Source organism: Pungitius pungitius, chromosome 14, assembly GCF_949316345.1.
Source record: "Pungitius pungitius chromosome 14, fPunPun2.1, whole genome shotgun sequence".
NCBI lineage: Eukaryota > Metazoa > Chordata > Actinopteri > Perciformes > Gasterosteidae > Pungitius > Pungitius pungitius.
Genome location: NC_084913.1, coordinates 9,271,916 through 9,284,279, shown reverse-complemented (window position 1 = coordinate 9,284,279; position 12,364 = coordinate 9,271,916). Strand labels below are relative to the sequence as shown.

Sequence of the window (12,364 nt, the reverse complement as noted above, 5' to 3'; positions counted from 1 at the left end):
CCCTCATCTCTGGTACTCTTTCCCCTCCATCTCCCTTTGACCTCTTGCCTCCGCCCATCACCGTGGGTTTTCTGAAGCTGTCCCGCCCCTGCTGCTACGTGTTCCCTGCCGGCCGCGGCGACTGTGCCTTTTTTGCCGTTAACGGGTTCACGGTGCTGGTGGATGGCGGCTCGGACTCCCAGGCCTGTTTTTGGAAGCTGGTCCGACACCTCGACCGAGTTGATGCAGTTTTGATGACGCACATTGGGACAGAAAACCTCCCCGGGGTCAACGTCTTCCTGGAGAGGAAGGTGGCTGAGTTGGAGCTCATCTCTGATATCAAAGGTAAGAAGTCAAGTCCATTCAATCGTTAAAGCTAAAAAACACAAATTTGCCTTGTCTGTTGTGCACAGGTTAACCTGTCTGGACTAAACAGTCTGTAAATTTTGGGGGTTTTACATGAAAACCATTTTGGTAGTTCTCTTTTGAAGTTGTAGTTGAGAGATGCCATTATCTTCTCAGTTGTGTAAATGTCATTGTAACCATTACCGTCACTTATTTCCCATTCAAATTCGCCTTTTAGTGCTAATATTCTTTTATCTGAACAGATGACACATCTAAGAAGCTAATCTCCCCCGAGCTGGGAGTAGTCTTCTTTAATGCCCCCAGTGGGTTACAGGTGGATGTACAGCCTTGTGAGTAATGCATTAAAACCTACTGAAGTAATTGTAAATCTCAGCAATTGCCATCAAGTCAAACTGTATTCTTCCCATGTCAGGTGTGGACAACGTACTGAAGAGCACACACCAGGCAGCCCTAACCCTACAGTTGTTGAAGAAATTAGACATCAGACCACAGCCATTGTTTCGCCCGCAAGGAGTTCCCATTGAACCGCTAACCCTGTTCCAGAAGATGGGAGTGGGACAGTTGGATTTATACATCCTCAGCCCTGGCGTAAACAGCCAGGAGTACCAGACACTCATGCACAGCTGGCCTGACGCAGTATCCTCAGCAACAAAATCCCAAACTCTCCCTCTCACCACCCTGGCTTCAGTTTCTGCCCTGCTGGTGTGGCACCCGGCATGTCCCCAGGAGAAGGTGGTCAGGGTGCTGTTTCCCGGTGTTACCCCACAAGCAAAGCTGTTGCTCGGGCTCGAGAAGCTTAAGGGGCTGGCCTTCCTCCAGAAACCCTCAGTGACCACCGGAGACATGGAGAGACTGGGGGAGGACGGAAAGACCAAGAGGACAGAGAACCAGGGGACTGGCAAGTCACAAGGAAAGGAGTCAACAAACAAACATGGGAAAGAGACAGGAGTCAAAGAAGAGGGAAAGGAGGAAAAAGGAAAGGTATTAAATGGAGTCCCTTCAAGAGATTCTGATAAAACCAGAATCAAAAACAAAGGTGGAAAGCCAAAAGGACCATTGTCAGAGAATAATACATCTAAGAAAGGAGGGAGGAAGGACGGGAAAAAGGAAGAGAAGCCCGTGAATAAACAGGAGAACAGTGCTAAGAAAAACCATCAGGGGGAAAAGGATATTTTCCCTTTCAAACCAAATAATGAAAATAAAACTAAGCTCAAAAAGGAAGCAAAAAATGACTCTAAAACAGGGGCGAAGAAACCAGGAAAACTATCAGGAAAGGATGTAAATAACGGCAAGAAAGTAAATGCAAACACTGCGAAAAAACCTGACACTGGGAGTCGTTTGGGAATCCCAGAGCCCGGGGGGCTTGATACAGAGCAGCATAATCACAAACCAGAGAAAGAGTCTGAAGACAACCCCTGTGGCTCCAAGCTGTCTACCCCTGAGGATATGACAAAGGATTTTCTCAGGCTCCGGGAGGAAACGGAAAGAGCTGAGGCACAGGTGGAAACAGCAGATAAAACAAAGCAAAAAAGCTGCCAGTCAGGAAATGAAAAGAGCTTTGGAGGTACGAGCAAAGAGAAGAGTATCGCAGCTGAAGAGGCTGCAGGGATATTGGGAGCAAAGAGTGGTGATAGTGGAGCGCAAGGCAAAGCTTGGACTGGAGAGAAAGCTGACGTAGACCTGCAGACAGTGCATAGTGCAAGGGCTCCAAAACCAGCAAAGGTTGTGGGATTTCCCGCTCCCCTGAACAAGGCACCAAAGAACGAGTGCACAGTCCAGCTTGACTTAACCCCGACCGAATACACTCTCTTGGACGGGGCTTTGAGAAACAGCCCCCCGTCCCGCTCCTCTCCAGAGACCCAGGCTCCTGTTAGCCCTGACGAGCAGACCGTAGAGCCCGCCTCCCCGGACTCACGGCCCAACAGTGCAGGCCACACTCCTTATTGTCTTTCCCCAGATGATGTGTGGTGCAATAGGGCGACTCTTAGCAAGTTACAGGCTCAGATGAGTAACTTGGAGTCATTTGACATCAACCAGCCACATGAAGCATCCAAGCAAAATGAGGGGCCGCCCAAAAGCAATCCAGAAAGTCAAACACTCCCAAAAGAGAGGCAACTAAGCTTCCTTTCTTTGGGTTCATTTAAAGAAGGACCTTCAGACCCCTCTCCCTCTTTCACTAACACCACCACCACCACCACTACACACTCAATGCCAGCAGAGGTGAGCTCACCTCAGTCCACAGAAGTGGACGAGTCACTATCCATGTCTTTGGAACATGGACCAACCACTTTGAGCCAGAAGGATGGGGACGACAGTGTCCATAACTCTCATTCCAATGGAGGCCATTTTGCTGGCATGTCATTACCGACAAAAAAGCCTCCCCGACCTTCAGTGCAGGCTTCTGAGATGGGACGACCTCCCGCTCCAAACTCACTTAATTTTGATCCGTCAACTCACGACGTGGATCTATGTTTGGTTTCCCCCTGCGAGTTCAAGCACCTCAAACAGCCTGACTCCAGCTCGGGTGCTGGCGAGCCGACCAGAGGAGCCTTCGCTCCACATCACCACGGCAGCAACAACCCCAAGGATTCATCTCCTAGTGAGTCCTGTGCCCCCGTCTGCACGGAGGACTGCCCGTCCACCACAGCCGATGGATGCCTGGACTCAGATGACAATGATTCCAGCAGCGAGCCATCCAATTCTCCTCATAATCTCCGCTCCAGTCAGGGTCTTCCCCCGGACCCCCTCCCAGCCCCTCTGAGGGACAGCCCGCCCCTGCCCCCACATCCGGGCACATCCATGCCCGTTCCTCAGTCTGAAGCCGACGCCCACAGGAAGAAAGCGAAAGCCACTGGAATGCGGGGAAAAACTCCAGCTGTGAGTTTGTCTTTGTAATATAGAAGAAATCTTTTTACACATTAAAACACCTGAACCTCCATATCAGGCAGTATCAGTTCAATACAGGTCTGTTAAATACTCGTCTCTACTCATTTTACAAATACCTGTCCCCGCTTCTCGGTAAAGTTAAACCAAGCTGATAAATGATATGGTATTGGTATTGGCTTTGGCGCAAAGAGTATTGTACTAACCAATACGCAACTCATCTTTTGGGATTGTATCAAAGACATTAACAAAACTGGGAACAATATTGGAACAACTCTAGCATATAGATGTGTTTAATATTGTAGTTTTAATCAACCTTAGTGTCTTCCTGCCATAAGGAATCATATTTGTATTTAGTTACAGATTTTAATGCTATTATGACTATAAAGTTTTCACTTTTTTATTATTATGGCTGAAAACTAACAAACCATTTTTCTTTTCTGTTGCCAGGTTGTCGAGCCTTCCCAAAGATCGGTCCCAGGGAAAACCAGGACAGAGAGCCAAAGTGGAGTCCAAAAGGGCTCCCGCTACGCACCAGCAAAATCCTCACCCAATCCAGGTATGAGGTTTAAAACGTAAATCCTATTAAATCCTGTTTCCCCCGTGTACTTTGCAGACCTACGTATGTCCCATGGTTTGTGTTGCTATGGCTGATCAGCAGTTTCTCCTCACTCCCCTGTCACAGTCTCCAAGTCTACTTGTGATGGCGAGGTCAGTGTGTACGTGGACCTGGCCTATATTCCCTCTGGAGCCTCGTCCTCAACAGTCGGTGTGGACTTCTTCAGATGCGTTCGTTCCTCCTGTTACATCATCAGTGGGGACAGTCAAGAGAAGGAGGAGCTAATGAAGAACACACTGGACGCACTACTGGATGCCAAGATGTCGTGGCCTGACACTATGCAGGTAGAAACATTGAAACGTGTATTACTTGATGTTGGGGTTTTTCTCATGTGGCATTTGGCCTTTCCAAAGAAAACTTAAGCTCTGCTTGTGGACTACAGCTCCCATGATCCTTTGACTGCACACAAACAGCCAAATAATGCTGGCCGCCAACAAAAAGATCTTAATCAAAATGAAAAAAGATGACATTTTGTTAGAATTCCACAAGTACGATTCAATTTTGACAAAAAACAGGAAATACGTTATTTTAAATGACCTCTCATCGTATGAGGAAAAAAGCCTAGAAGAATGTAATGTAATATTTACATCGTTTAAAGGCCTCACAGTGTCTCACACTCAACGATTTACCAGGTGACCTCAGTTATGGTTTTGAGTTTCGGGGGAACATTGGGGGTGCTAGATGTGGGTGAGTGAGATGACTGGGATGGGAGGAAAAGTCTGAGGGCATCTGGTGGACAGAAGGGGAACGGCAAAGGTTCCAGGAAGTAGTTGGGAGGGACGAATGTTCGATCCCCCTCTGACAGTGTAGCAATGCTCAGACAAAATGGTGGAAACAGAAAACCGATTTCAACTCATTTAACTGAACAGAAGAACTGATATATTTATTCGGCTATTTTCAAACTTTCAACTATAGTTATGAGCTTTGGGTAGTAGAAGCATTAAATTGCTGATAAATCTCTAAATTTGTGAATGCAGTTATTATTTGACACATGCAAAATTCCTATATCAGGCCATGGAGCACGTCATTGATGGAGTGAATAATTTCATCAGAAAATTTGTAAACTGGATCCAATTTATGATTCCCTGCATATGGTGAATTACTTACAGCTACGGCTAATGACAAACTGAAGGTGATGTGAGTCAAATGTAAGCGACACTGCAGATAAATATACTCAATTTTATCCATCTATCCCCAGGTGACATTGATTCCTACCTTTGAGTCGGTACCAATGCAGGAGTGGTATCAACAGACCCTGGACAGACAAAAGGAGCTGGGCATCACCGTGCTTGGATCCAACAGCACCGTTGCGATGCAAGACGAGACCTTCCCAGCATGCAAGATAGAGTTTTGAAAAAAAAGGTGTTAAAACAGTAAAATAAAGAAATAGATGTCATGGGGAATTACAGAGAACATTTGGCCCCTTTCTGCACAAACAAAACGAAAATGAGATTCTCACCCATCCCCTTCCTGGTAAGTAACTTCTGTGTGGGCCACTCTTGCACCAAAAAGTCCTTTTTGCATGATTTTTTAAAAGCATGTCGGCTTGCAAACATATGGATCCAGATGACAGCTGTAATTTAAAGATGAATCAATACAGATTGCATACATGGGATTAAGATCACTTTGTGTAAACTTGTTTTATCAATGCATTCAGCACTGAAAGGTTATGGTAGTTTGCTCTGTTCAAATGCCCATTTTGCTGCTTTTAATGTCACATTTACCCGTTGATGTCACTTATCCTGATACTTACAAATGACAGTGTGCGCACTTTTATTTAGGAAAACATTGTTCGCAGTGCGTTGCTTTAATTTATAAAACTGTATTTGTCCATATTTGCACAGACTGTATGTATCGTAAAAATAGAGTTTTACATTGTACCTGAAGATCTCGCAGTGTGTGGTTAAGTGTTTGTTGTGAGCACTGTAAGCAGACACGAGATGAGCTGTGCTCATTCAAAAAGTATTGTGCCTCAGTGGCTTCAATGTTGACCTCGTAATCTCAGCAGAGAAAACTGAAGAAATGCAATGTATTAGATGTTCAGTGATAATCTGAGATTATTGAATGGAGGTGATCAAAAACAAATCTGTCGACAGGGATCAGGGGGGAATTGGTTTAATAGCATTACAGCAATCACCTCTTTAGAATGTCACTGTAATTGCAATCCATTACAGGAGCTTAAAATCATGTTAATTGGTAATTTGACAGAAAATCCTTTTGTAAAACAAAAAGTCGAAAATTATAAGTGATCACATGTTTAGATTGTTGTTATGATGAAGATTGTTGGAGAGCCATATTTCCACCCCATAACATTTTATATGAGTTAAATTCCACGCTGTGCTCCGTAAATATGAAAACAATAGATTGAATTCATATCTGGAAATAAGTAATCCTTATGGAGAAACTGAAATTGCTTAAAGGCTGTCATCAAATCGAGTCCCTTATTAATTAGGTATAGGATTTGTAAATAGTTGTTTATTATTCTTTTAGTTTAACACATAAAAGGTGGATTTTCCAATAATAAATGACTAATGAAAGAATATTTTCTGCGGTCTAAATTAGGTAGTCCAAGAACAGGTTTCATATTCCGGTAAAATGTAAACTTTTCATGAATATGTAGCATAAAGAGTTTCTACAATATGAATCAATCACAAATACATTAGAAACTAAATTCATTATCGTTTCTGAATCTCTAAATTATTTAAAATACATTTCAGAATTATGTAGATTGAATTTGAATGGTTTTCTTTTAGCTACTACACTACATGGTATTTGTTTTATTTTGTAAATCCATATTTATTGTCTTTTTATTACACTCTTCTGCAAAAGGTTGCCAGATTAAAATGATTTTTTAGCAATGGGAAATGAAGTAGAGCTGTAATCATTACTTGATCTCCAAGGTAGCAAAGGGAAAACTATGTGTATGTGTCCCGCATGTATAAAATACTGTATGTACTCATGTGGTTTCATTCATGATATTCATGAAGACAGAGAGCAAAGCACTGTGGGAGAGCGAGGCGATGGGATGGACATTTAAAACCTTCACTTTGCCATCGTCTAAGTAATAAACACAGTATCAATGTTAAAATATATATGGGTTTTGGGTCTGGGACTAATGTATGAATAAAGAATGTGCATAACCATTCGAAGGTGTCTGTTGATTTCTTAAAGTTATAGAAAATATGAAAATATGAAATGTGTTGCAGTTCAAAGAAGTTAACCTGCCCTTTGTTTGCAATAACGCCTTCCTCAACATGGACTGCAGAATAATTTACAGCGTCACTCAAACTAAAGATACCTCATTTGGTCCCACTCATAGGGTCAAAGGGTCACAGCACCAACATGATCCTCATCTGTCTCATCCCATTCCCTCACATACAATAGTCATCCTTTTAGAATATTCCCGTTCTAATAAGGGCGACCATCAGATTCAATCTCCCCATTATTATTATTCCCATACTACACCCGGGATTATTGATTATTATTAACGTGAAAGAGCCATACTGATGAAAAAATCTAAATATTCATTCATGACATTTAGAATTATCCTTAAGTGAGAATACCTCTTTCCATCTTTTTACTTTTATTTGATCAGTTTCCTTTTTGGATGTGCAATAGCAACCAAAACCGGCAATGGGCGGGTCCTTTTTCCTTTTTTTTAAACCACCTGATTGCACTTTCACTTTTGTTAGTTTCGACGGAGGAACGAACCTTGACTGAGCTAAAGCGACTTGCTGCATTTAATCAAAATACTTGGGAGCTTTACTGTGGGTGAGTTTGAGGCTGTTATCATTGGTTTGGTTTCATTTATTGATCAGTGGGTTAGTCCGCGTGCTGCGTCATGGATTCTCTTTGATTGATTTCCCATCTTGTAATAATCGTTTTAACCATGACAAATAGTTGTGGGTTGTGGACTGTATCTAATATTTCATAATGTATCACAAAAATGAGTACACCAATAACCTGTTTTCTTTTTTTAGTTTCCTCAAAGTCTTCGTGGTCAAAATGAAACTAATCTTTCAATTATTTTAAGCGCAAGCTAAAGAGACTGAGATGTAGCATCTCAGAAGTACACAACCAATAGGAAACAGAAAGTAAAGCTCATATCACACAAGGATTGCCATTTTAAGTGTCAGTAAATTGTTAAATTCATCTGACATTCAAAGGTACATCATATTGTATCATCTTTCACGTGAAAAAAACCATTGGTGGATAGTAACTATAACCCATGCCCTCCAGTGCTGTACTTAATTTTTTTTAAATGTGATAATTTTTCATTGTTGTAGCCCTACTGGTATTTTGATCCATCGCTGATAGTAAGACATCACACTTTTACATTACATGTCATTTAATGAAACTTATTTCTCTAGTTGAAACCATTTTGTATGTGATTTCATGTGATTTAGGACATATTTCCATTTGTTTTTTAGTATTGCAGAGTATGATTTATTACAAATCTCATGTGGTGTGTGTTTTGACAGTCAAACCGCCGTCATGACTACCGTTACCTCGAGCCTGTCTGAAGACCAGCACAAGAAGCTGCTCTCTCTCCTGGGTCATGTCCGACTACACCTGCTCTACAAAGCCAGTGTCCACGGGTTTGCTGCTTTGGCTTTTCACAACCGCTGTGACATGCAGGGGCCCACTGTCATCGTTGCCTACAATGACGCCGGCTTTGTCTTTGGAGCCTACACCTCTCAGGACTACAAGCAGAGTGGAAACTACGTCCACGATGAAGGGGCCTTCCTCTATAGCATCAGCTCGGGAGGAAACAACCCACTGAAGGTGGCGGGTATCCCCGGGCAGTGCGCTTTCACAGATGGCGCCACCGGCCCGAATTATGGTGCCCTACTGTTCCTGGATGCAAACAGTGCTAAGATCCAGTCCAACCCAGGGAATAACTTCATCTTTCAGGCTGCAGAGATGCATGGACAGGACCTGGCACTGAATGAGTTTGAAGTGTATCGAGTTGAAAGTGCGTGTCCATACAATCTTTAAAAAGAAATTATTTTACGACTTTATTACATTACTTTATACTGTATGTTGATTCATATAATATGTGCAATACATTCACTAAAATCTGCATTGTTTTATTGAAGTGAACTGTAGCAAAGAATTCTGCCATTTTGCAATTAACTTCCATGCAGGCTTGGGAGATCTACTGGCCAAACCCTGGAGGAACATTCGGTGGACTGCGGAGTATGTAGAAAGCTTTGGAAACCTCAGCCACAATGCATGAAAAACTTGTTTTCCAATGGGTTAAGTCTTCACTTTGCTGCATGGATGTAAAACTGTACTGTGTGAAAGTACACTGTGACATCAGCGTTACAAGTTACACTTGAAACCTTTAATCTTCCGTCATTTTACGTAACCATTGAATTAATCCTCACCAGCGAACATGCATTAAAGATGTAGGCTGACCTTTTTTCTGTATCATTTGTATTCCCTCCAGGAGAAAGGAGGAGTTGAAGAAGGCCATTCTGAGCTATTGCCCTGACATCAAAACCGTCCAACAAGCCCGAGTGTTGATGGTGGGGCCCGTCGGCGCCGGCAAGTCGACCTTCTTCAACTCAATCAACTCAGTTTTTCGAGGCAACATGACATGCCAGGCCATCGCTGGTACAGCAGGGAAGAGTGTGACCACTCAGGTGCTGGCACAAGTTCTATTCTTTGTGATACTCTGCAGAAATGCAGAGGGTGAACTGTGTCCTGTGTGTGTTTTTGCTTCAGCCTAATCATGAATGTCATCTTTTAACCTGCAGCAAAAATGGCTGAGGAGAACCAGCCGAATATTTTACATTTTGTAGTCCAAATGAAGCTTAACATGCTTTGATTGATTGTAATACAACTGCACAACGGATTACCACAGGCTCTTATTTATAAAGTTGTCTAATTAAACTACATAAATGTCGCCCCTCCAGTTTCGCACCTACACCATCAAGGCAGGAAAAGGTGGCGGAGCTGTTCCTCTGGTCCTGTGTGACACAATGGGGCTGGAGGAAAATGCTGACACTGGTGTGAACATTGAGGACTTAGTCAACATCTTCAAAGGTCACATAAAGGATCGCTACCAGGTCTCAACTATCCGCCTCGTTACCCTTCTCTTTGTGTAACTGATCTACTGGTAGAAATGTAGAATAATAACAAATGATTACGCTTCTGCTTTATTTACTCCACAGCTGAATCCCTACACGTCACTCCAGGTGGATTCTCCTGGCTTTCAGCAGCATGCGACACTGAAGGATGTTATCCACTGTTTGGTCTATGTGGTTGACACCTGCAAGGTCTCCCTCCTTTCCCAAAAAATGCTGGACAAGTTAACTACCATTCGGAAACAGGCCAACACCATGGGTTAGCAGTACAGTAATATTATTTTTATTATGGTGCCACTATTTATTAACAAATGTTGGAAAAGTTATATTATGGGCAAGTCTCATTTGTGACACCAACTAACACCAGTGAAAAATAAAAAAGAATCTCATTTGTAATTTTCTTCTTGGTATGTTCTACTAGCGTTCCTTCTGCTCTCTTATAGGAATTCCTCAGCTTCTGCTGATGACTAAAGTAGACGAGGCCTGTGCGCTGGTGGCACAAGACTTGAAGAATGTGTATCGCAGTGTTTACCTCCAGAGGAAGGTAAGAGCCATCCTGTTCAGTGAAGTGTATCGAAATGTACAATTTCAACCCTTTTCCTCGTCTCTCAGGCCCGGGAGTTGAGTCAGTCTTTTGGCATCCCCCTGTCCTGCGTGCTGCTGGTAAAGAGCTACAGCGAGGAGCTGGAGCTGAACGAGGATGTTAACATTCTGCTGTTGACGGCGGTGGAGCAGATGCTCAACTACTCAGACAGCTTCTTTGAGAACCAAGTTGTTGACCAGGTGGGGATCGATCAGCCGGACCTCGATGGATTGTATCCGTCCATGTCTGACAGAACATACTAAATGTCACATCTGAAAGATGTCTAAACACAATGTCCCATAATGAGTTGATTGTTCAAACACCTAATGTTAAAAGAAATGTGTGGTTTGTTAAATGTCCCTCGACATATATAGCTGCCAGCAGTATATCAACAAGTTAAGACCGCTGAATATGTTCCTACTTTCTGCTGTGGTTTGGATTAGTTTACTGTTTACAAGTATAGTTTAAATGTTTACTGATTTTTTTACCTGTCTACTTTGAATGCACTTATGTGGACTGTCTCTCACAAAAGCAATATAGCTATTATCTTTGATTATAAAATCACAAAAAGAAAACAAATGGTGACTTTCCAATTTCCAATCGTTTCCCTCAGTCAGCCAGCATATGTCACAAGTGTACAAACTTTAATGTCATAAAAAGAAAATGCGCTCATGTTGCCCTATTGCTTTTGCACTGCTCAATATACCTATGTTTACTTTACTTTAAATAAATTTCCTTTGGACATCATTATGTATAATGCACTTTAAGTATCTCTGCCTACGCACACTCACATGTTTTATCTTCTGAGATATCGCGTAGATTAACAAATTCGAATGACAAAGTAAATGATGTTCCCATAAGGTGTAGGGGCCTCACTCTGTGTAACCAAACAAACGTCTCAGCGGTCCACATGACAAAGGGAGATGAAGGCTGCCGTCCCTCCTGCACAGGCGCACTGAGGGATTAGTGAAACCACTGCTCTTACGCCTTAACTTGCAAACATGATACCAGAGGAAAGTTCTGTGTGCACTGAGGTATGTTTTCTAATGTGGCTGCCAGAGGCATTTGAATGGAAGTTATCTTCCAGACAGGAATGATTTTTGAAATACCTTCAGCTTAAAATATACGTATGCAAGTCATATACTCTAATTATTTAAAATGTCAAAAGTGCATAAAAAACTGCATACATTTCACCTAACCTGCAGTAAGGCAAGTCAAATTGATTTTATGTCTGGCATATTATGGCAATAAATGTCCTGATTCCTGATTCTTACTGATGGGACAAGAGGAGCAACAGCAAATAGCAATAACTGGCTTCTCTTGGAATTTACTTCCTTACTTCACAGCATTTATTAAATGTTAATAATCACATTTGCATTTTAATAGTAAATGGACAGTACTGGACTTACAGCGGTTTTCCGACCACTCAAAGTTCTTCAAAACTTCATGTCATCATTTACCCATTCACCCTCATTCATACACTGATGACAGGAGCTACCATACACAGTGTCACCTGACAAATCAGGAACGAGCATCACACACAGCTACGGGAGTAATATTGGGGTTAAGTGTCTTGGCCAAGGCGGTTTAGCGGGGGCCAGGGATTGCACCGTCGCCCCGGATTGTGGATGCCAAAAGAAACCAGATAGAGCAAGGAGACGGTTATGATATGTTGACAGAGCAGCCCTGTGTCATGTTACTGAAAGATGGAAAAAATGCATGATTACGGACTGTTGTCGTGCAGTGCTTTAACTGAAATATTGTAATATCTGCATTATTTAAGTGATTATTTCATGTATTGCATTTTGTGGAAGAAATGCCTTGAAGGCTGACCATGGAGGT

General features: G+C 42.5%; 2 protein-coding genes across 2 annotated transcripts in view; both read left to right on the top strand.

Annotated features, from left to right (window-relative positions):
* The window catches only part of LOC119227659 (microtubule-associated protein 1B-like), a 10,078-nt gene extending 3,086 nt beyond the window's left edge, over nt 1–6,992 (top strand). The window contains exons 4-9 of the mRNA XM_062557408.1: nt 3–324; nt 588–674; nt 758–3,222; nt 3,679–3,787; nt 3,914–4,131; nt 5,046–6,992. Coding sequence (XP_062413392.1) covers nt 3–324; nt 588–674; nt 758–3,222; nt 3,679–3,787; nt 3,914–4,131; nt 5,046–5,201 — 3,357 coding nt within the window. The 3' untranslated portion in view covers nt 5,202–6,992. The remainder of the gene's footprint in view (nt 1–2; nt 325–587; nt 675–757; nt 3,223–3,678; nt 3,788–3,913; nt 4,132–5,045) is intronic.
* Nucleotides 6,993–7,524: 532 nt separating this feature from the next.
* LOC134104166 (interferon-induced protein 44-like) lies at nt 7,525–11,269 on the top strand. The gene is made up of 8 exons (XM_062557493.1): nt 7,525–7,618; nt 8,329–8,822; nt 8,995–9,046; nt 9,300–9,495; nt 9,769–9,921; nt 10,027–10,198; nt 10,383–10,483; nt 10,552–11,269. Exons 2-8 carry the CDS (start codon nt 8,342–8,344, stop codon nt 10,783–10,785), a joined length of 1,389 nt encoding a protein of 462 aa, XP_062413477.1. The 5' UTR covers nt 7,525–7,618; nt 8,329–8,341; the 3' UTR covers nt 10,786–11,269.
* The last annotated feature ends 1,095 nt before the right edge of the window (nt 11,270–12,364 follow it).